The 21,736-nt window shown below is 43.6% G+C and overlaps 1 protein-coding gene across 1 annotated transcript; it reads left to right on the plus strand.

The window, feature by feature from the left end:
• The first annotated feature begins 312 nt into the window (after window positions 1-312).
• REEP5 (receptor accessory protein 5) lies at window positions 313-21,525 on the plus strand. Its single transcript, XM_084278005.1, has 5 exons — window positions 313-475; window positions 721-814; window positions 11,352-11,490; window positions 17,512-17,680; window positions 19,030-21,525. The coding sequence occupies exons 1-5, from the start codon at window positions 358-360 to the stop codon at window positions 19,077-19,079; spliced, it is 570 nt and encodes a 189-aa protein (XP_084134131.1). The 5' UTR covers window positions 313-357; the 3' UTR covers window positions 19,080-21,525.
• Window positions 21,526-21,736: the final 211 nt, after the last annotated feature.

A 21,736-nucleotide genomic window follows, 5' to 3' on the forward strand; every position in this document is an offset into this window, starting at 1 on the left:
TGACCCTCTCCCCCCGTGCCGCAGCACGGCCTGGGTCCAGGGGTCCCCAAGAACAAGGTGTGGGAGGCTTCCCCTGGCCGGGCGCAGCACTCCCCGACCTCCATTTCGTGTTACGGACACCGCTCCGAGGGCCGGCGGAAGATGGCTCCCCGCTGCCTGCCACCGCCTCCTCGAAACGGAGCGACACCCCCCCACCCCCGCCTCGCCGCTTCCCGCCAGCCCGGGCGCGGTGCCTCCTCTCGCCGCTGCTGTGGGTGGGTAGGCGGGCAGACGGCGCCAGAGGTGGAGCCTGTCGCTCTGCTGCCGTGCGCCCAGGGCAGTGGAGGCTGAGGAGCGGGAGCCAGGGGCTGCTTCACCATGACCGCGGCGATGAGACAGAGGTTTGACCGGTTCCTGCACGAGAAGAACTGCATGACCGCCGTGCTCGAGCGGATCGAGAGCAAAACTGGCGTCAACCGCACCTACATCGCCACCGGTAAGCGCCGGCCGGCCCAGAGCCCTCCATCTACCCCCACCCCCCGCCGGGTTCCCCTGAGGCGGTCGGAGCCCGGGGCGCTTCGCACGGGTGCAGCTGGTGGGGGGGGAGCGGAGGGGGGGGGTGGTGGAGCGGCCCACCGTGACTGCCACGGCTCTGGCCGCAGCGGCCGCGCCCTTCACGCTCGTCCTCAGCCGCCCCGGGCATAGCCCGCGCTAACGGCTCTCTGCTCTCTCCCTGCGCAGCCATCGTCGGGGCGGTGGCCGTGTACCTGGTGGTGGGCTACGGCGCGTCCTTGCTCTGCAACGTCATCGGCTTCGGCTACCCAGCATATGTCTCGTGAGTGTCGCGACACTTGACCCTTACACGATGGTGGCATGTGTTACTCACGGGGGGGGGGGGCGGGGGGAAGCACGGTTGCAAAATCACGGTCCTGTGTTGGTTGGGGCACGTCTGCCACGGTGGCGTTACGGGACCGTGCCCGAAGCGGTGTTTTCCCCGCCCGCGCCGGCCTCTAAGCACGCACAGGTGCGAGGTGCCACACAGAGAACAAGGCCTCCTCCTTCACCTGGACGTAACAAGTTACAGGCGGGAGCTGCTGGGGGATTTCCGCGCTTGACAGCCCGTAGTGCGCTCTCGGAGCGTGTGGGGTGTCCGCTCTGGGCTCCCAGCTGTGGCGTCTCGGTGAGGCACTGGGTTGGAGTCTCTCACCTGCTGCTGGCAACAGCAGGGAGAATTGCCGTTCCAACAGTGTTTCCTAAAACTTCCACTGGTAGCCTCAGCTGGGGATGCTGCCGGGTGCGCAGGGAGGCACGGGTGCGGTGTCAGCGTCCGTTCGATACGAAGCGCAAGGTGATGTAATGGGCTGGAGACAGATGGATTAAGGAATGCCATTTGCTCCAAAACCACCTAGCTGAGATGAGAAAGTGGAAAGGAAGACACTGCTGCTCCTCTTGGGTGTAAAAGACATAAGCATGCTAATTTTTCAAAGGGAAGCAGCCTTAGGTGTTTTATATTTAAGAATGTCTAGTGTCTTTCATGGGCATTGGATTGTTACAGTACCAAAATGGCTTTCATGTTAGGTAACACCACAGTGGAGTTCATGTTGCAAAAGACTCCAGGAATGTACTAAACAAAACCTTCTGTGTAGGCTAGTATGTTCATAAAATGGAAGTCTTTCCCAGCTCTACTGCTGTATCATTGAAGTACAGTGTTTGCCCTTTACATAACTGTTTAGATACAGTCAGCAACGTTTAAAAATATGTTCTCTAACTAGCTCCTGGACAGTGCAAAATACATGTCTCTTCTTTTGTTTTTCAGACATGGGAGATTGACTTAGTTTTAGACTTGAAACATCTTATTGTTGTGATGCTTAAAACTAAGAAACACTTTTTAAAATGCTATTTCTGGTGGGTGTTAATTTAGGAGATAGTCAAGAATTCTGGAGGAACTTAGCCTTGGTTTTCTATAAGGCAAACTCAGTTAAAAGATTTTTTTTTTCATTAAAATCTTAAAGTGAAAATATCAGCCAACAAGGCATTAAAACCTTAAAATAGTTGCGCAGGAATTAAGTTTATGTAATGTTTCGTGTCTGAGTTAGGTCACTTACAAACTTACATAATCGCTTTATAAAATCTTATTTAGTTTTTTTAAAATTGTTTTGAAACTCGTTTGGGATTATATTTTAAATCTGCCTTTATGCAACTATGGTGAATGAAATAATAATAATAGCTCTTAGAGCTGTGGAGGCAAGACAGTGGCAAAAGAAATGCAGAGAATGGTCTTTTTCTCTACTAAATCTGGTAAATTATATTTTTTAAATCGTTTTGTAGTCTGTCTACCCTTTTTTCATGTTGGAGGGTGGTTGTAAGTGTTAACTTTATGTGAAAAGTTACCTTCTGGGTGTTAGTACTGTGGACTGGTTTGGTTTGGGTTTTTTTTTTGGGGGGGGGGGGGACGACACTGTCTTTTTGTTGTTTGGGTTTTTTTTTTCTTTGTTTGTTTGTTTTAAATCAGTGGGTACCTACACCATATGCAGTCCTTGGCTACATATTTTACTGAAACAAAAAGCCCCACATGAATAACATGCACACAAATATATTACCAGTCTTTTTTTTCTCCCCCAAGTCATGCTCAGTTAATGCTTTCCCTTTAGCTGTCTTTTGAATGCTAAAACATTTTTAGGAGAAAATTATAACCAGGGATGAAAAGTCTTATTTAAAACACATGTGGTGTGCTGCATGCCAGGTTGCAGCTTACGAAGCAGCCTGCTGCTGGCACAGGTGGGGTCAGTCTCCTCCCCTTCACAAGTACAGAGTGTTTTCCTCTGACCCCAAGCCTGCAGAGGCAGCAGACAGCGTTGGTGCAGGTAAGATGGCACATCCTGAGATGCCTTTCAGGCGTGACTCAAGCATGGGCTGACCATGAAAAAGAGTGAGAATCCTCTTTGATGATTATCCTTCTTCCACCACATGGATTTCTTTTGGTCTTGGCCATTACCATGCCGCCCTGCCATAGAATCTTTATCCTAATGCAGAGCTGAGCTGCAAAAAGATAGAGCTAAACCTCTGTAGTGATTCCTGCTCTTACTTTTGCTGCTCTGGATCCTGCACTACAGTACTGGGTACTGTTCCCCCAGGCTTACAAAGATTCAAAGCATAAAGAACATTAGCCGGGGTGGTTTGTTTATTTCTCTCTTCTATTCCCATCTGCTCCCTTGAAGAGACAGATGTAGGGCCTCCTATATGAACTGTCAGAAGGTAGATTTCCCTCCTAGCATTGGGAGAAAAACAGTTTCCATCCATTTTCACTAGCTGCAAACAACCTCAAGTGTAAAAGCTGTGGCTTCTGGAAGAAGTTAGGAGCTGTAAACAGAATGTATTTTACATGGTGTTAGTTTGATGTTTACACAGGTGTTCCAACAATGGATCCAGGCCTGAAAAGTTTCAAAAAGGTACTGACAGAGAAAAGGCAGTTTACTTTTCCCCAGTTAACGTGTAGCCTTCTGTTGTAAAGTAGATCAGTGTGCCATTTCTGTATTGTCAGTGACTGAATTGTTTGAATTAAAAGAACAACAAAGTACTGGGTCAGGCTTCTGTTCATCAGAAGACACTCCTGAAGGAGTGGGATGGATGTCTCTGTTCTGCAAGGCAGATCACCTTCTGTTCTCACAGTCGTTTAAAAGGGCAACAGGCTATGAGGTGAGTGACCTGTTAGGCACATTCTAAATCTGTTTTTTTACTAGGATTTTAGTTCTGTGTTATCTTGGCCATGGTTCATCTCTGTGCTTGCCTGAAAGAAAATGTACTGGGAGGAAAAAGCAAACCCAGAGAAGGAAGCTCAGCTCATATTTTGGTGTGTTCACACATGAAAGTAGGAGAGTTTTATGGGTGTGCATGTACCTGCCTGTCCGGGCTCGTATAATTGTGTAGTTTATTTTCCTTCATTTACATAATTGTTTGTGTGTAGTCAGTGTGTGCCACGCAGCAGGTGTGAACTTCAGTGGAGCAGCAGGCTGGAGGCTGTAGCCGCTGGGCCAGACTTAGCAGCTGGGGAGTGCCGGGCCCCCGGCGTGGAGTGGTGCAGCTGCGCTGCTGCCTGCGTTCACCTCGCCGGGTGCTGGCCTTGGCAGAGGCTCAAAGCCAACACGAGGAGGGGGTGCAGCTCCCTAGTTCGTGCCTCTTACCGTTTCAGGCAGGCACAGCTGTGTCCCTTCCCCTTTGTTCATGTTCACCTTCAGCTGTACTTTGTGTAACTTCTTAGTGGCTTTGTATGTGGAGGAGTTTCTTTACTAGCCATACAAAATCTTCCCCAAACTCCCAAGTTTTTGGTGCTGTGTTGCCAGCACGAGGCTCTCAACGTAGGCAAAATTAAGCAATTGTTTCCCAAGTAAATGTCATCTGGCAGTTTCCCAGTCAGTCAGAAAATCTGGATTAAAGTTTGCCATAAAACCCTAGTCTTAGTCTGTAAAGTGCTGTTTGATGAAATAGAATGATTTTAACTTGAAATCTAAAACTTAGTGACAGGCTTTTGTGTTGGCAGCAGAGCAGTGTTGAAAACTTTACCACAGATGATAGATGCAACTCTTTATACTTTTAGCAAGCTTTAACTTCACAAGGCAGTATTCAGACCAGGGGATGGAAGAAGTGAGTGTTGGCAGTATATAAATAACAGCGCCAGTATTTTCACTGCCTTTCTAAACTTTCCAGAGCTAGCCTGTTTAGATGTGGCTCCACCCATAGCCAGTGGTGTGGTGAATTGCCTCAAAAAAATTAGAGAGGATGGAAGCAGGAGGGGAGCCTCAGATGACTAAGAAATGCATGCGAAGGATTAGAAGTTCCAGAAGGGCTGTTGTGTTTGGTTTGAAATTTACAAAGATGAATATAGCTTTGGGCAGTAAAATGTCTGAACTTACTACTGGTGTCTTGAAGGGAGAAAAGCAATATAGCACAATGATGCCTCTCTGCTTTGACTAATTTTATGCTATTATTTCAGTTTAGCTGTTTTTACTGCTTAAGTGCTGCTTGTGGCATTTTACAAACAGGAAACCATTTACATTGATTGTAAATAATTACAAACATGCATTTCAGGTCTTAATTTTAACACTGTCATGCTGTCTTGAGCTTGTCTGCTAGTTCCTTTGCCTCTTCCATACCTCTGAAACAGGAACATTGCTTTTCTTTCGTCACCTTTGTTTAGATAATAGTTCTTGTATTTGTTGAGAGATAGGGCAGGAAGTTTGCTTTCTCTTAAGAAGTTTTGAGGAGAATGCTTCCTTTTTTCCTTCCTGGAAGGCACTGTGTGAAATGCTAAGTGTTTACAAGTAATGCTCTGGTACTGCTTTATAAAAGTGATTTGGGAAAACTGGTGTGTCTAACCAGGTTCACAATGCCCAGTATAAATATTAGTAGAAAGTTTCTAAGTCTGTCTGCTCTTACACTGTTTCCTCTCCCAGTTGCTACTTGCTTGGTGAGTCGCTGGCACCGGATGCCCAGAGAAGCTGTAGCTGCCCCCTCCCTGGCAGTGTTCAAGGCCAGGTGGGACGGGGCTTTGGGCAGCCTGGGCTATTGGAGGGTGTCCTTGCCCATGACAGGGACACATACATAACCGGAACTAGAAGATCTTTGAGGTCCCTTCCAAGCCAAAGCATTTTATGATTCTTTAAATGGGGCTTCAGACATGGAAAAGTGTATTTTGGGGTTTTCAAAAATATGTTCTGATGAATCAGTTCCCCAAAACATATTTGGATTTTTTTTTAATGTTAGATTCTAGAGCATTGTGTTTAAAATAAAAGATAGGATGAGATGTTTCCAAAAGAGGGCTTTTAGACTGTGGCAGACAGCCTAGCAGTCCTAGTCTAGCTGTTGTGTACAATACAGCCAGCAGGGAAGGTGGTGAAGCTTAGCCTGAATCTGCAGGCATGGGTGAGCCCTGCTGAAGGCTGCAGTGACTTCCCGTTTGTGTTAAGGCTGGAAGTGGAAGAAATCCCCTTATCAGAGGGAGTGAATGCATAGGCAGCTTCTCTGGGGGTGGAGGGCTGAAGCCTGCCTGTGTGGGAGAGCAAGCAGTAAGCAAACAGTGAGCAGGCTGGACCAAGGGACCATCACATACTAATTCCTGCAAAAAAGCCTGCATGTGTGTTTGGGGGAAGTTGGTTTTAACCTGAGTCAGAACTGAGGAACTGACTCATTGTGTGTCCCTACAAGTACAAGAGTGCAGACCAGGAACAAGCTTAGAGAAATTAAATGAGAGGATTGCTTTTCTGCAAGAATCTAGCTGTATGCTGAATTAACATGTAGTCTGTAGGACTTGCTTCACTGGTGGGCAAAATGGCATATGCTCTTTTTGTTGTCTCAGTCTCAATTTCCTTTAGAGAAACAAAGGTAGAGCCCTTAGTACTACTGTCTTGTTTGTTACTGTCTTCTCATATCGGTCCCTGCATGGAGAGTGAGCCCCCTTGTGCTGTCCTTCTTGAATTTGTCTGCTGCTGTCTTTTGGATATACAAAATTTTGAAGGGGAGGGGCATGCTGGACTTGTACTGCAGCAGCCATGTGAGTGCATTTGGCAGGAAGCTGTTTTCCATACCTGCAAATGCACAACTCTGCTATTGGAATCAGTAAGGAGGAAGAAAGATGGAAGACAGGAGGCTTTTAGCTGATGGATAAAAACTTAGAAGACAAAATGATACAGCAAAGAAAAAGAAGCAGGTACTTGTTTCACTGGAATGGTGTGAGATGTCACAGAGGCAGCCTGCCAAAGATGAATCTGAAATGGGGATGACAGGAGGCACCAAACTGGAGGAAGTCTGGAGTACAGTTGGAGTGTTGATCCACGGGGGTGTCTGGAGAGACAGATAGAGGTAAATAATTTTTGAATCACCACAACCTGCTATAAAGAGCTGAGGCAAACTGTAAAGAACGAGCTCTAAAGGTATAGGTAATTTCAAGATGTTTTTAAGTTACACAGAAAAAAAAAGTCACAGTTGGCTAAAAAGGTCACAGATACACTGCATGAGACTAGAGCAATAAAATTTGATGGTTCTTTGTTTCTTAATTTCATATCTGGATTCAAAAAAAACCCAACCTAAAACACCCCAAACACATAACTGATGTACTTACAATATGCTTATTCTGTGAGTACTTTGTGTGAATTAACTGTAACAGTGACTTGTTATGCCGTATCTAAGTCAGGAGTGTGTAACAGCCCCTCCTTGGAAAAGAGGTAATTTTTTTTTTGTGGTTGTTGAAATGAATCAGTGAAACAACTCAACTTGGCAACTTACTAAAAACTAGACTGGTATCTGTTACTATCAAGTAACAGGATAAGGTAAACACACTTTACATCTACAGTTCAATTTGACTAATTCTCAGATGCACACAGTCAAAATTGAGCTGGTACTCTGATACTGTAGCCACACAGCTGATATGATTCCCCGGGGGGCTTCTGAAGAGCATGGCACCCTCTGCTCATCCCCATTGGTGTCACCAGCTCGTGGGGTTATTAGGGAGCAGATCTGGCTCAAGGTGATGATGTTTTTACTTGGCTCCACATGTGTCTGCACAAGTTGCAGAGCTTGGCCCATGGCAAGTTGTTTTCGCTGCTGTGCAGGCACCTGCTTTTAAAATAACTGAGCTGCAACACTTGCCATCCACTACTGGGAGCTGTGCCTACTCCCACCTCCAGTGTGCAGAACTGTTGTAAGTAGTTGTTTAAGGCTGTACCTAAAGTCCTTCGCAGTTAGTGTGTAAGCAACAGACGAAATAATTTGTGTAAATACTGAACATAACGAACATAGAATTTAGTCAAATCGACATTAGAGAAAGCTTACAAGAACCTGGCAGTATCTCTAAGACTAACTTTCTCTTGCAACTTATAAATAATGATTAGAAGCAGCCTGTACATTTATGATGTATTTCCTAAGGTTAACTGTGCAGAACATTACACCAGGATAATACCTGGTATGTAAGAATAACTTCAAAGAATAGGTTGAATTAGCATGGTATTCTCATGCTGAAAAGAGTATAGTTACAAGTGGATAACAAACCTTCTCTGCTCAGATACTCTACATAACTTGCTGTCCTTTCTCTTTCTTGGATAATGAGTATTTTCTCCAACTTGGTGTTGAAATAGTGTGCAAAGAGCAAATAATGGAGATAACTTTTGTCTTTAATTTAACAGGGACATACTAGACTGGCTTTCCACTGGTAGTCTCAGCTGAGGGACATAATGCCCTCAGACATACTCAGAAGCAAAATATTTGTCAAGTACTTGCCTTGAAACTTCTCACTGACAGCCCTGCTATGTCCTGCTTTTTCCTTCCTCCCCTCCCTCTAAATGGGATTTGGATTGGAGTCATTGCAAACAGGTGCAGTTTGTGCCCTTCTTTCAGAGCTGATGTGGCTGTTACCTTAGTGGGTGTTGTAGTGGCCTGTCACCTGAGCTTGTCCCGTGGTACCCACCTAAATCAGACCGTTGTAGAAGGAGGGGAGATGGACTCTTTCCTGCAGAATGCAAGAAAACTCCACGTGTGGATTTAATGCTGCATGTCAGCTGGCTAAATCACATGGGGTTTTGACTACTAGTAGTATTGCTGCTTGGGACTTGACTGACCTTAGTGTCTTGTTCCTGTGTTCCCTTCAAGACATTGCCTGAAGGAACTACAGTAGCAGATGGTGAACGTTCAAAGAGAGCACATCCGTGGCACTGGGTTTAGGCATTCTCAAAGGCCACCTGTTTTTACAGGAGGTGAGATAACAGAGCCTGCCTCATTAACAGTGATATGCCATTTGCCAGAAAATTGGACATTTTAAGCTTTTTTTATGAAAACTGATTTCAAAGGTCACTAAGATGACTTAAACAATATTGAAAAACCCACCAGTGCTTCTTTAAATCCATGGATGGTTTCAGACAATGACTGGAAAATAGCAAGACTGTTAGCAGTTTCACTGCAAAGCATTCTCTCACAAATGCCAAGCTAGAGTGCTTAATGTGTTAAAATAAGCCTTACCCTCTGTGCTTTTAATGGAGACGTTGTCAGCAGGACCAGAGAAAATCACAGGATGAACCCCTGCAGCAGGATGTCCTTACAGTGAGAAACTTTGCAATTAGTTCCTTTCTCTCCTCAGTTTATCCACCCCTCTAATTTCCCTACTAGTCACTTCTTTCCCTCCAGAAGTACAGTTTCACACCACCTTGAAAATAGGTCAGGGGCCCTCTCCCTTACCTCCTGTGTTGTTTGGGGTTTGGTTTGGGTTTTCTTTATATGGTCCCTTCAACCAGTTCAGTATTAGAATACCTGGAGGTGGGGGCACAGAAAAAACGTGGTTTACAGTGGGAGGGCTGAGCAGCTGAAGTTGGCACTGCCTTTGAGTAGGCCTTGCTAGGAACAGCAGCAAGCAGACCTGCTGCTGTGCACCTGTAGAAAACCAGTTCTTCCAGTTGTGTGGATGCACCAGCTCTGTAGCAGTGCCTGACTCTGTGTGGTGGGGTATGGCAAGGGCTGCTGCTCCCCCCACTGCAGGGCCCTGCTCACCAGCCACAAACTCTAATGGAAATAAGGCATAAATTAAGTATCAGATCCTCGTATTGCTTTCAAAGTAATTTAATCCAGTAGCTATGCCAGTTCTCTCTGCTTGTGCTTTTCATAAAACATAAGGGATGTCACATGATTGATTTTTTTTTTTCCCTTCAATGTGCAGAACTGGGAAGGGATGATTTTCTCACTTCACAAACCAGGAAGTGTACTCACAGCCAGCCATCTATCTGGTTTCTCTTCTGCAAGCCTCCCTAACTCTCAATCTTTTCTATAGATTAAAATAAAATTTTGTACCTTTAATATGCTACTTCAGCAACTGTATAGGTGATATTAAAGGAATAAGTTTTAAAAGAATTAAAAACTAAATTCATTAAACTGAGTCTGCTTATTTTAATCCTATGACCTGAGTAGAGAGGACAAATGCTGTTTAATACTCTTAAGCTTCACATTATCAGTCTTACAGCTGTTGGAATTTTCCTTCTAAAACTTCTTACAGTGCTAATCTGCAATTTAGCAAGTCTGGAGTCTCCACTGCATCACTGAAAGCAGCGGATGTGTGTCTGCCTCCAGTTTCCTAGTTCAGAGCTGTAAAAACTTTAACTGCCTACTCCTAGCAGCTGGAGAACAGAAACCCAGTTAGTCATTGTGCATGAAGCCTGAGACTTTAGTACTTGCCCCACCCTGTCTTAATACTGTAGTCTACATCAGAATTTATAAGTCCTGCAGGAATGGATTTACAGAGCAAAACAGTTGGTGATCTACACATGTAGTCCTTGGTGTATGAGGTGGGGAATACTGGATTTCTTCTGCTTCTGTATGCCAAGTGCTTGTTAGTATTTGGAGGAAACCTGATGTTTCACGTTTTCAAAGGACTCTGGAGCTCGCACATTATTGGTAAAGGTATTTGAGATTCACTTCAGAATTTTGAAGTAGGCTTAAAATTTTCCTGTAGATGCTGTTTGTACAGGAGGTGCCAATCTGTTATGATCCCAGTAAGAAAGGCATTCGGGTACTGCAAAGGGTCTTTTACAATGCTGTGTGTTAGAACTAGCAGTATAAAGAAGCAGAGTAGCACAGACAGTCGTACGTCCCGGTAGATGGTGGGAACCCACGTTGTGCAGGGCTGCACGGGCCTCTGATTCACACAAAGCAACACTGTGCAGACCTCATCTGTGGGCAAGGTTGCCCCATGTTGATAATTTAAGCTATTGTAGGGTTTTTCATTCAAGACAACAGCTCTATTCATCATTTCTAGTGTCGAAGAGGGAGGGTGCTCACTGCTAGACTCAGGCAAGGCAGGCAGGTGGTGTACTTGCAGGTAGCCAGTGGATTTGCCTTTGGGATCCTCTGTTTCAGTGAGCGGGGAATTGGTGCAGCACAGCACAGGCATGGAGCCAGGCTGCATCTGCATGCAGCACAGGCCTGGGCTCACTTGAGTTAACTGTTACATGGATCACAGGTGCTTCAATGTACAGTTGTCAGAATTCTGGTCAGGATTACCACAATGCATCCAGAACTGGAACTTGCCAATATTATCCCCTATCTTCCCTGTCCCATGACCTGTCTCATGAACAAGGTCAGGATACTCGTGGTTTTTGTTTGTTAGGGGCTGTGTTTTGTAATCACAGGGATAGAAAATAGTGTTTCTATCTTTGCTGTCCAGAGATCTTGGGGACATTGTCTGTGTGAGAGATACTGCTTAGTTCTCTTCTGTGTAAAGCATATAGAGTAATTACATTGTGAGGATTCACCTGTAACAACAAATCTGAGTCATAGAATTGTCACAGTTATAGAGAAGACTGATGCTACTGATCTACTTACCTGTTCTGTTTTTTGTGCAGAATCAAGGCCATTGAAAGTCCCAATAAAGATGACGACACACAGTGGCTGACTTACTGGGTTGTCTATGGCATTTTCAGCATAGTGGAGTTCTTCTCTGACATATTTCTGTCCTGGTTCCCTTTCTACTACATGCTAAAGGTATGTTTCTTCATATGACCCCTGTCCTAAAATGAGACCTTTGATAGACTTGGTTTAATGTCTTCAAGAATGGATAGATGACAACAGATTCCCTTGGAATCATTCCTGGGTCACACCTTATTTTTAGATGCTGGTTACATGTAATTTAGCACTATGAAAGTGATCTGTTTACGATTGATGGTTTCATGAGTCAAGAGGAGAAACTGAGATGGGTGGCAGGGAAAGGTCTGCTGTGCTGTAGGGAGGAGGAGATGGTGTAGCCATCCTGTGGAAAGACAATTCCTTGTCTTGGCATTCAGGTAAATTTGTGCAAAATGACATCACGTGTGTCCGGGTTTTCAGCTGGCACAGAATTAATGAGCACAAGAAGCTGGAAGGGGCACAGCCAGGACAGGTGACCCAAACTAGCAAAAGGGATATCAGTATGTCACACCCAGCATATAAGGGGAGGGGTGGGGGGCAGCTGGCTGGGGAGAAGGGGTTGCTCCTCGGGGATGGGATGGGCATTGGGTTCCTGGCTGTAAGCAAACTGCACTGTGTTAACACTGCTTTGTATATTCTGTTCTAAGTGCTGCTGTTATTCCCTTTGCCTGACCTGTAAACTGTCCTTGTCCCAACCCACCGAAGTTCACCTTTTCTTCCCATCTCTTCCCCATCCCACCAAGGGAGAAGGGTGAGTGAGCAGCTGCCTGGAGCTCAGCTGCTGGCTGGTGCTGAACCATGACAGTATGATAGATAAACCCTACAGAGTGGCTCTATTTTTGCTTTAAGTGCATTAGTGAAAGTGGAGACTAAAATCACAAAGATACCAAAAGGGAATATTAACATCTGTGCTGTAAGGACCAGGGAAGGAGATGCAACATAAGAATAGTTTCAATCTTACTGCTTTCCTGAAAGGCAGGTGTCAGAGGAGCTTGTTGCTAATGTGCCTTTGTTAGTGTTTGTGTGTTTGACAACCAACAGTGATTTGCTTCATGTGTTCCAAACTTCTGTTTGTCAGCTAAGGTGTGAGTGTGCCGTCAATCACGGAATGTTAGGGGTTGGAAGGGACCTGGAAAGATCATCTGGTCCAAGCCCCTGCCAGAGCAGGATCATCTCGATTAGGTCACTCAGGAACACATCAGGCGGGGTTTGAATGTCTCCAGAGAAGGAGATTCCACAACCTTTTGGGGCAGCCTGTCAAGTGCTCCATCACCCTCACAGTGAAAAAGTTCCTCCTTATGTTCACATGAAGCCCCCTATGCTCCAGCTTATACCCATTGCCCCTTGTCCTGTCACTGGCCATCACTGAGAAGAGCCTGGCTCTGTCCTGACACTGGCCCCTCACATATTTATAGACATTAATGAGGTCACCCTCTCAGTCTCCTCCAGGCTAAAGAGACCCTCAGCCTTTCCTCATAAGGAAGATGTGCCGCTCCCTTAATAATCAACTTAATAATCAACATGTTAAATTATTTTAGGAGAGAGACAATTACCATGTATGCTGTTGGGTAGAAGACGTTCTCGCTTGCTCCAGAGTCAGTTGTTCAGCCTGAAGGGCTGTTACCTGTTTTCTGATTCAATGGGCTGGCACATTTCCTTCTCTTTCACTTTGTTTACTTGATTTAGCCCCACCAAAGTTATTGAAAGGATTTGCTTGCCAGCTGTTGTCATGGGTTCATTTGAAATTTTAACGATAACATCTGATGTTGCTGACTTTTTTCCAGGATATGCTGTATTTTAATGACAAAAATTGATTTGGATGGCACTGTTACACCTTGTACTGGTACTTCTGAATTTTTAATAGGCAATCAAATGTGCAGTCATTTACTTGGATGCTTATTGCCCTAGCTCCGTAAGAAAAAAAGAACACTTTTAAACTGCAGCTTCAAACTGAAAATGTTCTGGCCTGTCTCACAAAGTTCATTTCCCCTCCTCCTTCATTTTTCCTCTTTTTCCATTTTAAGCTTAATGGCTTTGCAGAGTTTTTAAGAAGAATCTAATTTTGAAGTTTAGAATGGGTAATAAATGTGTGAAAGTTTTACTGTTTTAGTCTATTCAGACCAAGCCCAGTAGTGATCAAAATGCAAGTTCATCTGATCTGAAAAGGATCCGAAATTATTGCTTATGGCACTTGAAGAGACTGTTCTTAACAATTTATGCAGTTATTTCACATTCCTGACATCAGCTTACAGTTTCAACAGGATTATGACTTCCCCCACTGTCTGCAGTGTATTTGCAGAGCTGCTTTTCCAACTTTGTGACGGTAAAGGATGCGGCGATGATTTCTTCATGGTAGCATAGCACTCAAAAAAATCCAGTTAACATACACATAAGGACTGACGTGCATATGGCTCTGATAATACTGTGTCAGGCAGTGCCACATTTACACGTCCTGGTGACATCAGCAGAAAGGTACTTCACTCGGTTGGGCGAAGGCAAACACACGGGAGCGATTAGGGTAGGTGCGCGGCTTTGTGGGGTGGCTGCTGAGGGCCTCTGCGGGGCTCCACAGCAGGTGGTCGGAGAGGTCTACTGCAGTGGCACAGAGTATCAGGAATCAAATAGCATCCCTGACTGAGTACAAGGATGGAAGTTACTCTCTGTGGGGAAAGGAGGAAGCAGGCAGCTACCAACTTTCAGTTCATCCCTGACTGAAACCGCCTGCAGTGCAGTTTGTGGTGTTTCCATGCCTCTCTTTATGGTGTTAGGAAGAGGAAGCCCAGACATGTAATTCATGCAAATCTTAAACTTGCTTTCATTTTCCAAATACACTGAATTTGCACATGCACATTTATTGAATAGAGCTTACAGCTTCCACTCCAAACTGAGCTTTAGCTGCTCAGTATTTCTCTGAATACCCTGATGTGCAGGGCTGAGATGCTGATCATATTCCCCGTAGTCCAGAGCTGAGGTTCTGTCACTGTAAAGTTTGTGTAGGTGGGAGTAAAGGATGTCTAAGAACTCCATGGAATATGTATGATACTTGCATATACTTTTGTTGTCAAGTTGTAAACTGTCTTGAGGTTTCTTGAGGTTTGTGGGTGGGGTTTTTTGTAACTCCTAGGTTACCATCCTAGGAGCATTCTCGATAGTGAGAAGAAGACTCCTTACTCTACTAAGAAGCTGGAGGAATTGTCATTGTGAGTGTAGCAACGTGCCAAATGTGGCAGTCTGATTCAAGAGAGAGATCCTTTCCTCTCTCTGCCATTTAATTTTTTTTTCATTCTGAACTTTCTGGACATTTTTATAAACCCCTTTATTTTTAATAATCTGTTAGTTCAGTTTCATGAGAGACAGGGGGAAATAGATTAAATCAGCAGTCTTACCATTCTCAAGATTTGAAAAGACTGAGATTTGCAACTCTGGTATGTCCCCTCTAGAAAATATGTACAAACATCTGTTTCAGTACATTTCAAAAGTAACACTATTTGACTGTATAGCTCTACAAGATTTAATGTATTTTTTGACTAGACTAGACTGACTAATTTTTTCCTTGGGCAAGAAACACAAAATTTTAATTTCTTTGGGTTTCAGAGGACTTTGATTTCCTAAACCAAAGAACTAAATAACATCTTTGTATATTGGGACAAATAAAATAATTACCAACAATTTGCCTGGTATTCTTTAACAAGAAATAAACCCAATATTCTTCTCAGCTTTTAATGAAAAATAACCACATAATACCATTTATTCTTTCTGTTAAGTTCCAAATAATAAAAGCTTTTGAAAATTTATATTCTGGCACTTTTGCCTTTATTTTCTCTGACCTGGCTTAATGGTGCTGCATCAGCTCCTACTTCATGGCACCAAATTTTATTTGTTGCATGTTTAATTATTTCTTCTAATTGGTTGAAAAGCTGGCAGGCTTTCTAACTGGTGGGCACTTTATTTTGAGAAAGCGTTTTTGCCTTCTGGACAAAAGCTCCTTTAAGTCATTCTAGCCTGACATCATTGTAAAGAGAGAGCTTAAATCTTGCCTGCAGGGTGGTAAACTGGTTTGGCAAAATCATCTGTGGAAGGCAGTTGTTACCCGGAGAACCACTGATCTTGTCAAAAAGCAGCCTGTCAAAATACTGCTCCAGCGCCAAATGCAACTGGTTTTCTCTAGGGCTGGGGGAATGGGAAGTGGCCCTACAGAAAAAAGGAGCAGCAGCCTTCTCCAAAATCAGTAGGTGGTGTTGTCTTCAGCTGATGTGCATCAGGGGTGGGGAGGGGAGGGGTCGGTTTTACAGTGGTCTGCACTGCAGCGAGGGCAAAGCCAAAATTTTGCTGGTGTGAAGAGCAAAACCTTCCATCTCAGTATCCTTTATTGGAAGAAGAATAAAGGGGAGATTTTCCAAAATGCTTGGAAGGCTTGCCTGAAGGAGACCGAGTCGTTTTCATAATTGAAGAGGGATTTTACTACCACCTTCTTCTGTTAAGGTCAAATCAGGATTTTTAAAATTCTTTTAACATAATCTTTCTTGACCTAAATCACCTTGTAATAGTCAAATTGTTACTCTGGAGTTTCTTGTACCAAAACAAATATTTGGCTGTGATTCTGTCTGCAGTTTTACAGTAGGAAATCAAAAATATGAGGGGAGGAAGAGGAGATGTTAATGTCTGGCAAGGCACAGGGGAGTTTTGAAAGGAGACTGTAACTGAACTGGGATCTAGGAAAAGCTTTTGCATTTCGCAGCAAACTGGAAACCTCATCAATAAATTAGATTTTGCTTATATTTTTTTAAATTCCATGCAGAAGCTCTAGCACATGCATTGAAAATTCTCTTGGGTTGCTGTAGATACTGTTGTGAAAATGGAAAACTTGTGAAAGCTAAGCTACTTAATTAAATAAGCACTACTGTATTTAAATGCAGACTTTTAAGTTGCTGATGGGATTCTTGTAGTTTTAAGTGATTAGTTTGATTTTGCCTAACTTAATTAACTGTGTGGTGATTGAGTTTTTGTTGTTGTGCTTTCTCCCTCTGTCCCTCTCCTCCACAGAATGTGTGGAAATCCTCAAACATTTAATAAAAACAAAGCACTGGAGTCTGGAGCAGGTGTGGTTTGTGTTTTAAGAAAAGGTGGTGTGTGAAAAGTTGGTTGGTCATTATTTTCTGGGAAGGCTTTGGAAATGAATAATATATCATTTGTGTATGGAAAGATGAGAAAATTTGATTAATTTTGCTGTAGTTTTACCCTTTAAAATCTTTTTTTATATACTTCTGGAGTTCAAGCAGCTTCTGTTATGGCATTTCTTGTCCCTGAAATGTTTTGATCTTGTTTTGCATTACTCTCTTTGTGAAACTGAAGCCAAGTAAAAGGTGCTTCAGTAGTAAGGACAGGTATTTGTCATGTATCTTTCCAGACCCCTTTGTAAGATGCAGAAATAGTGGTGTTTTGTTTTGGGTTTTGAGGTCTTGTTTGGGTTTTTGTTTTGGGGGTGGGGGGAGCAGGGGATGCGGGTTGTGGCTGTTCCAGAGAGCAGGTTGTGCTATAAAAACTACAACTCAACTGTGCAGGAGTCCAAAAGCCATACTGTTGTGTATGCGCTTGGTGTAGCTTGGATGTGTCTTCCCTCCTAGTCGCTTCAGCTCTGGCATAGATGCCCACAATCCCCTTCTGACCCTGCTGCATTTTCGAGGCAGAGAGCACAGGGATGTGTTTTGTCTGGATTTAAGTGATGTGGGGACCTAGATCTTCAGTCAGCCCTGTGCCACATAGTTTAGAAGCAGCCAAAGAGGGTGATGTTTTGACTGATCGGTTTTTTTATAATTCTACCTTAAAAGTCCATGCAATCTTGATATACTTGTTACCAGATTAGTTTTGCTGCTGCAGCCCTCCTTCTTTGTCCTTTCAGTGTCCATGAAACCATTCCAGTGTGAAGATTCCCTGTAGGTAGCTGTACCGATGTGCATACTTACTGGACTCGGACAATCCAAAATGAAGGGGGTGATGCACTGTTTTAAACATGCTGGAGTCTCTGGCAGGGTTAGGAAGGCACACTACACCTTATCTCCTTACTTCTTTTGCTTACACAGTTGCTCTTGTTCCTTGCAGTGTGGCTTCCTGTTGTGGTGCATGGCTCCGAGCCCTTCTAACGGGGCAGAGTTTCTCTACCATCGGATCATCCGCCCCTTCTTCCTGAAGCACGAAGCTCAGCTCGACAGCGTTGTCAAAGACCTGAAAGACAAGGCTGCAGAGACTGCAGATACCATCACTAAGGAAGGTGAGGCAAAGAGCAGTCACTCATCACACCAAGTAGGAGGAATTTCCCTGGGCAACTGTGAATATTGCAGTTAATATTTGAGGGGGGGGGTGGTGGTTTGTGGGATTAGGAGTATGTAAAATTATAATGAAGTAGTAAAATGTAGGTGATGAATATACCAGGAAAAGAGGACTGCTTTTGATCTCACTTTCTAGGATGAGTGCAAGCTGTGTGAGTGGAAGAAATGGCTAATTAGTTTGTGCGTCTTCTACCATGCCTGTCACTACACGCGCTCTACCCAGAGGCCAGTGCACACATCCTCACAATATACCTTGCACAGATACAGTTACTGTTTCAGTTTGTTCTCATATCTCCTAAAATACCACCTCAAATACATGGTAGTATAGAAGTAGTAGTGTTGTAGTGGTAGCAGTAGTAGTGGTGGTGGTGTAGTAAAGCAAGTCCTTTAACTCCAGTAAATACCAACGTGTGAAAGGTTTTCCCTTCTGTAGCTTTTTGTACTACTTCTTCTGGCAGTCAAAGGCTTCTGAGCCATTCTTAAAGAAATTACTGGGGTTTTATTTGGTTAGAATAAATAGCCCATCGATTGCCTAATTTTGGTTTTATTTCCTGGTGTTCTGTGTTCTCTGAGAGAAGGAAGTGTACTGAGTAGCTAAAGTAAATGTTTATTTAAGTTTTATTTGAGAGGAAAATTATTTATAAGATATTTCATAGCACCTTAAGTCTCCTTTCCCCCAAGCAACACTTGTAGCCTCATTTCCTCTCACCAGCGTGAGCAGTTTCACCGTCGGTGTGTAGGTGATTTGCCTTTCCAGCACGCTTGGAAATTACTGTCAGACACCCATCTTAACTGATGTTCTTCTTTGTTGCACGTGGGATTTTTATGTCCTTGCACCATCACTTCATATTTCAGTTTCCTATTTTTACATACATTGTACAGGGTTTTTTTACGAAACCGTGCAGACACGTGCGCACACACAGATACACACACCCCTTAGCTTTCCTCCAGCCCTGTTTCATCAGCTTGGTAGTGCATTTCTTGCTGTAAAAACCTGTATGTCCTAAACAGCGTGGGCAGCTCTATTTTATTGATGTAAAAGTTATAAGTCAGTCTGTGCTGTTTATTGTGCTTCTCCTTGCTTACAGTTTATTTTAAAAATCTGTGTGTGATCAATTTTGTCACTGTGTCTGTGTGTGTGTGTGTACAAAAAGCTGTGGTTTTCTTTTATGATGTTTCTTTTGTTGTGATGTAAAAGGAAATAATTCTTTCAAAGGCAGCTCGAGAACACTGAATAAGCCACTTCTTTCTGTGGGCCTCTAAGATTAAATTTGCTTTCATTTTCCTGCAGCCAAGAAAGCAACAGTGAACTTACTGGGCGAAGAAAAGAAGAGCACTTAAGCTATCAACTGGATAAAGTTTCCCTAGCACCTCCTTTATGAAGCTTGATGTTACTGGGAACTGTGGTATAACTTTAAGAATATTGCCTTGGAAACATTTTGATATATGAAAGGAATGTGTTTTAAGTTTGCTTACTACTTTGCTGTGTCTGTATAGAAAGTAAGCATTTTTATTTAAGAGCAATGCAGTGGGCAGCATCTGAAGCTTAATGAAAAAATATTTTACTCGTCTCCATGCAGAAGAAATCCACCAGTAATCTCTCTCTGCAGTGACACAAATAAAAAGTATATATCCCGCAGGCTCTGCACTTTAGTTGTCTCTCTGTGTATGTAACTACTCCTAACGCTCTGGCTGTGGTGCGTCTGGTAGCATGAAGCTGTTGTAGAACAAGAACCCTAAACTGGACAGACCTTCTGGAAGGTGCAGGGAATTACTGAGAGAGACAGCACAGTGGGTCTATTTCCCACCAGTAAAGTTGTGAACCATGAGATTACGTGTTTGAGGCACCTGGTGAAAGAGATTATTCACTGTTGCATGCTTTGCTGTAACACAGTGTTTGGTACAGTGTGTATATTCTTCAATGGACAGATGCTAAAGATAGGAAAGAGCAACTTCATTCAAGTGATGAAGCTTATATCAGAGTGAGGTAATTTGCCAGGAACAGATGCATTAAATTGCACGAGATTAGCACAAGATGACTAAAGTACAACCCCTTGCCTCTTGCTAAAGTTGTCACCTGAAATGGTTAGAGTGCCTTTTAAGATCACACTCAGAAGCACAAGCCACCTTTCACTAAGGTGTGATACCATGACAAACACTTTTTCCTAAATTCCTCTTGGAACATTAACAACTGCTGTAGGTGTCAGTCCCCAGCACCATGTCAGTAACAGGATGGACTGTAACCTGCTCATGGAAAAATACAATCTCTTCTGACTGTACTCAGAAGAACTTGGGTGAGCACTGTAGCTTCCCACTTGTCATTCCAGGATTTGGACTTGATGGTCCTTATAGGTCCCTTCTAACTCAGTATGTTCTATGATTACTTGATGTATTCCTGACCTGTCAGTAGGAACGCTGAGTTGTTGTTTCCATTTCCATTTGCAATCAGTGGAAAATAATTACTAATTTTTTTTTAGATGTGAATCTGTATTTACAGTCTCAACAAATGGAGCATGGATTGCTGAAATCTCCCTGGTCTCATCTCCATGCCAATGTTTCGCTAAAGCCTACAGTAAATGCTGTGATGGTTCTTCACTCGCAGAACACGCAGAAGGCAAACAAGCTTTTGACATATGAAAAAGCGATTTCTGCCCCACAATCTGAAGTTCAAAAGATTTAATCTTAAAGTAGATTTTTTTAAAACTTTCATCTTTCTGCAGCAAGTTGGCTCACAAGCGTTCCCTGTAAAACTGCAGATGCCAGAACTGCAAAGAATGAAGCACAGCAGGTCGGTTTTAAACGTGAGAAATACACACTGTAAGAACAAATGTGAAAGCATTTTAAGCTCTAAGCTGGAAAACACAGTCCTTACAGCCAGAGAGGGAGGTACGAGACCCACTGTGCACCATTTTCAGTAGGACAGCATGCAGTTTTGTCTTTTGAAGGAAAAAATATCACAGCTAATCATTGCATGATGCGTTTGTTATCAGTGGATGTGCTGAAGAGTATGAAGTTTACAGCAGAGTTACAGAAAGTTTGACGTGACTCACCATTTAAAAGTGGTTTAATTTCTGGACTTCGCTTCCTCTGACTTAAACCCACTGAACTTTTCCCTGAGCTGTACCAAATCCTAGTGCTGTGGCTCAGACACCATCAGCTGTGTGTATAGCAGTCATGTGGCCAGTGTAATCTACTTTCACCTCTGGAAATAAGGAGTAATAAAGATGCTTCGTAGTCTGTTTGATTTAGGTACACAGTACCACGTCATTTCTCTAAAAGCTGCCCATAAATCTTAGCCTTTCCAAGCCTAACAAGGCCTTGTATTAGTGATGGAACTTTTTATTTCTCTTACTACTCAACAGTTCTTCCACTGTTATTAATGGGGATAAAACATTTCTAGGTAAGTGTTAAAGCAGTCTCTTATATCTCACTTAGAACTTAACAGGCTTGAAATCAACTGCTTGTCTTTACAACCTGGTATTTCTTGACCACCAGCTAGATTCAGTGCTCCTTTGTCAGATTTCTACTTGAAGCAGAGCCATGATCTGTTGTTAACAGAACTTGATCTCGTTTGCCATGGCATGAGTAGAAATGACTGAATTCCTGCAGCGAGTTACCTTTTCCTGCCGGTAAGCCCAGCGGGCTGGCCCCACAGATCAGCGCTCTCTTCCCAAAGTCTGCTTCACGGCGTTCGTGTGCAAATGTCGGTACATACATCTACTCTGTGCTGAAGGTGTAACGTGCTAAATAAAAATGGACACAAATAAAGAGATTCTTACAGGACTGGTACCATGCCTCCTTATTTCTTGAGAACCCCACACTTCAACACTGAAAATCCGGTGGCCTGGAGAAGGCAGGAGGCCTTTACGGGATGCTAACTTTACCAGTAACTTCGTTACTGTGGACCTAGCAGAACCCTCTCTAAAAAAGCCTGGAGGGGAAGCACTTCTGCTTCACAACTGGGTGACAGGGCGCAACCAAGCAGCTTTAGAGCACCA

The sequence above is a fragment of the Gallinula chloropus genome (assembly GCF_964237585.1).
Source record: "Gallinula chloropus genome assembly, chromosome: Z".
NCBI classification, from domain to species: Eukaryota; Metazoa; Chordata; class Aves; order Gruiformes; family Rallidae; genus Gallinula; species Gallinula chloropus.

Bases quoted from the DNA above. Each gene is read 5' to 3' on its own strand.
- REEP5 (XM_084278005.1), top strand. From the start codon at position 358: ATGACCGCGGCGATGAGACAGAGGTTTGACCGGTTCCTGCACGAGAAG. The intron at 476-720 runs GTAAGCGCCGGC...CTCCCTGCGCAG, and splicing joins CCGCACCTACATCGCCACCG to CCATCGTCGGGGCGGTGGCC. The intron at 17,681-19,029 runs GTGAGGCAAAGA...ATTTTCCTGCAG, and splicing joins AGATACCATCACTAAGGAAG to CCAAGAAAGCAACAGTGAAC.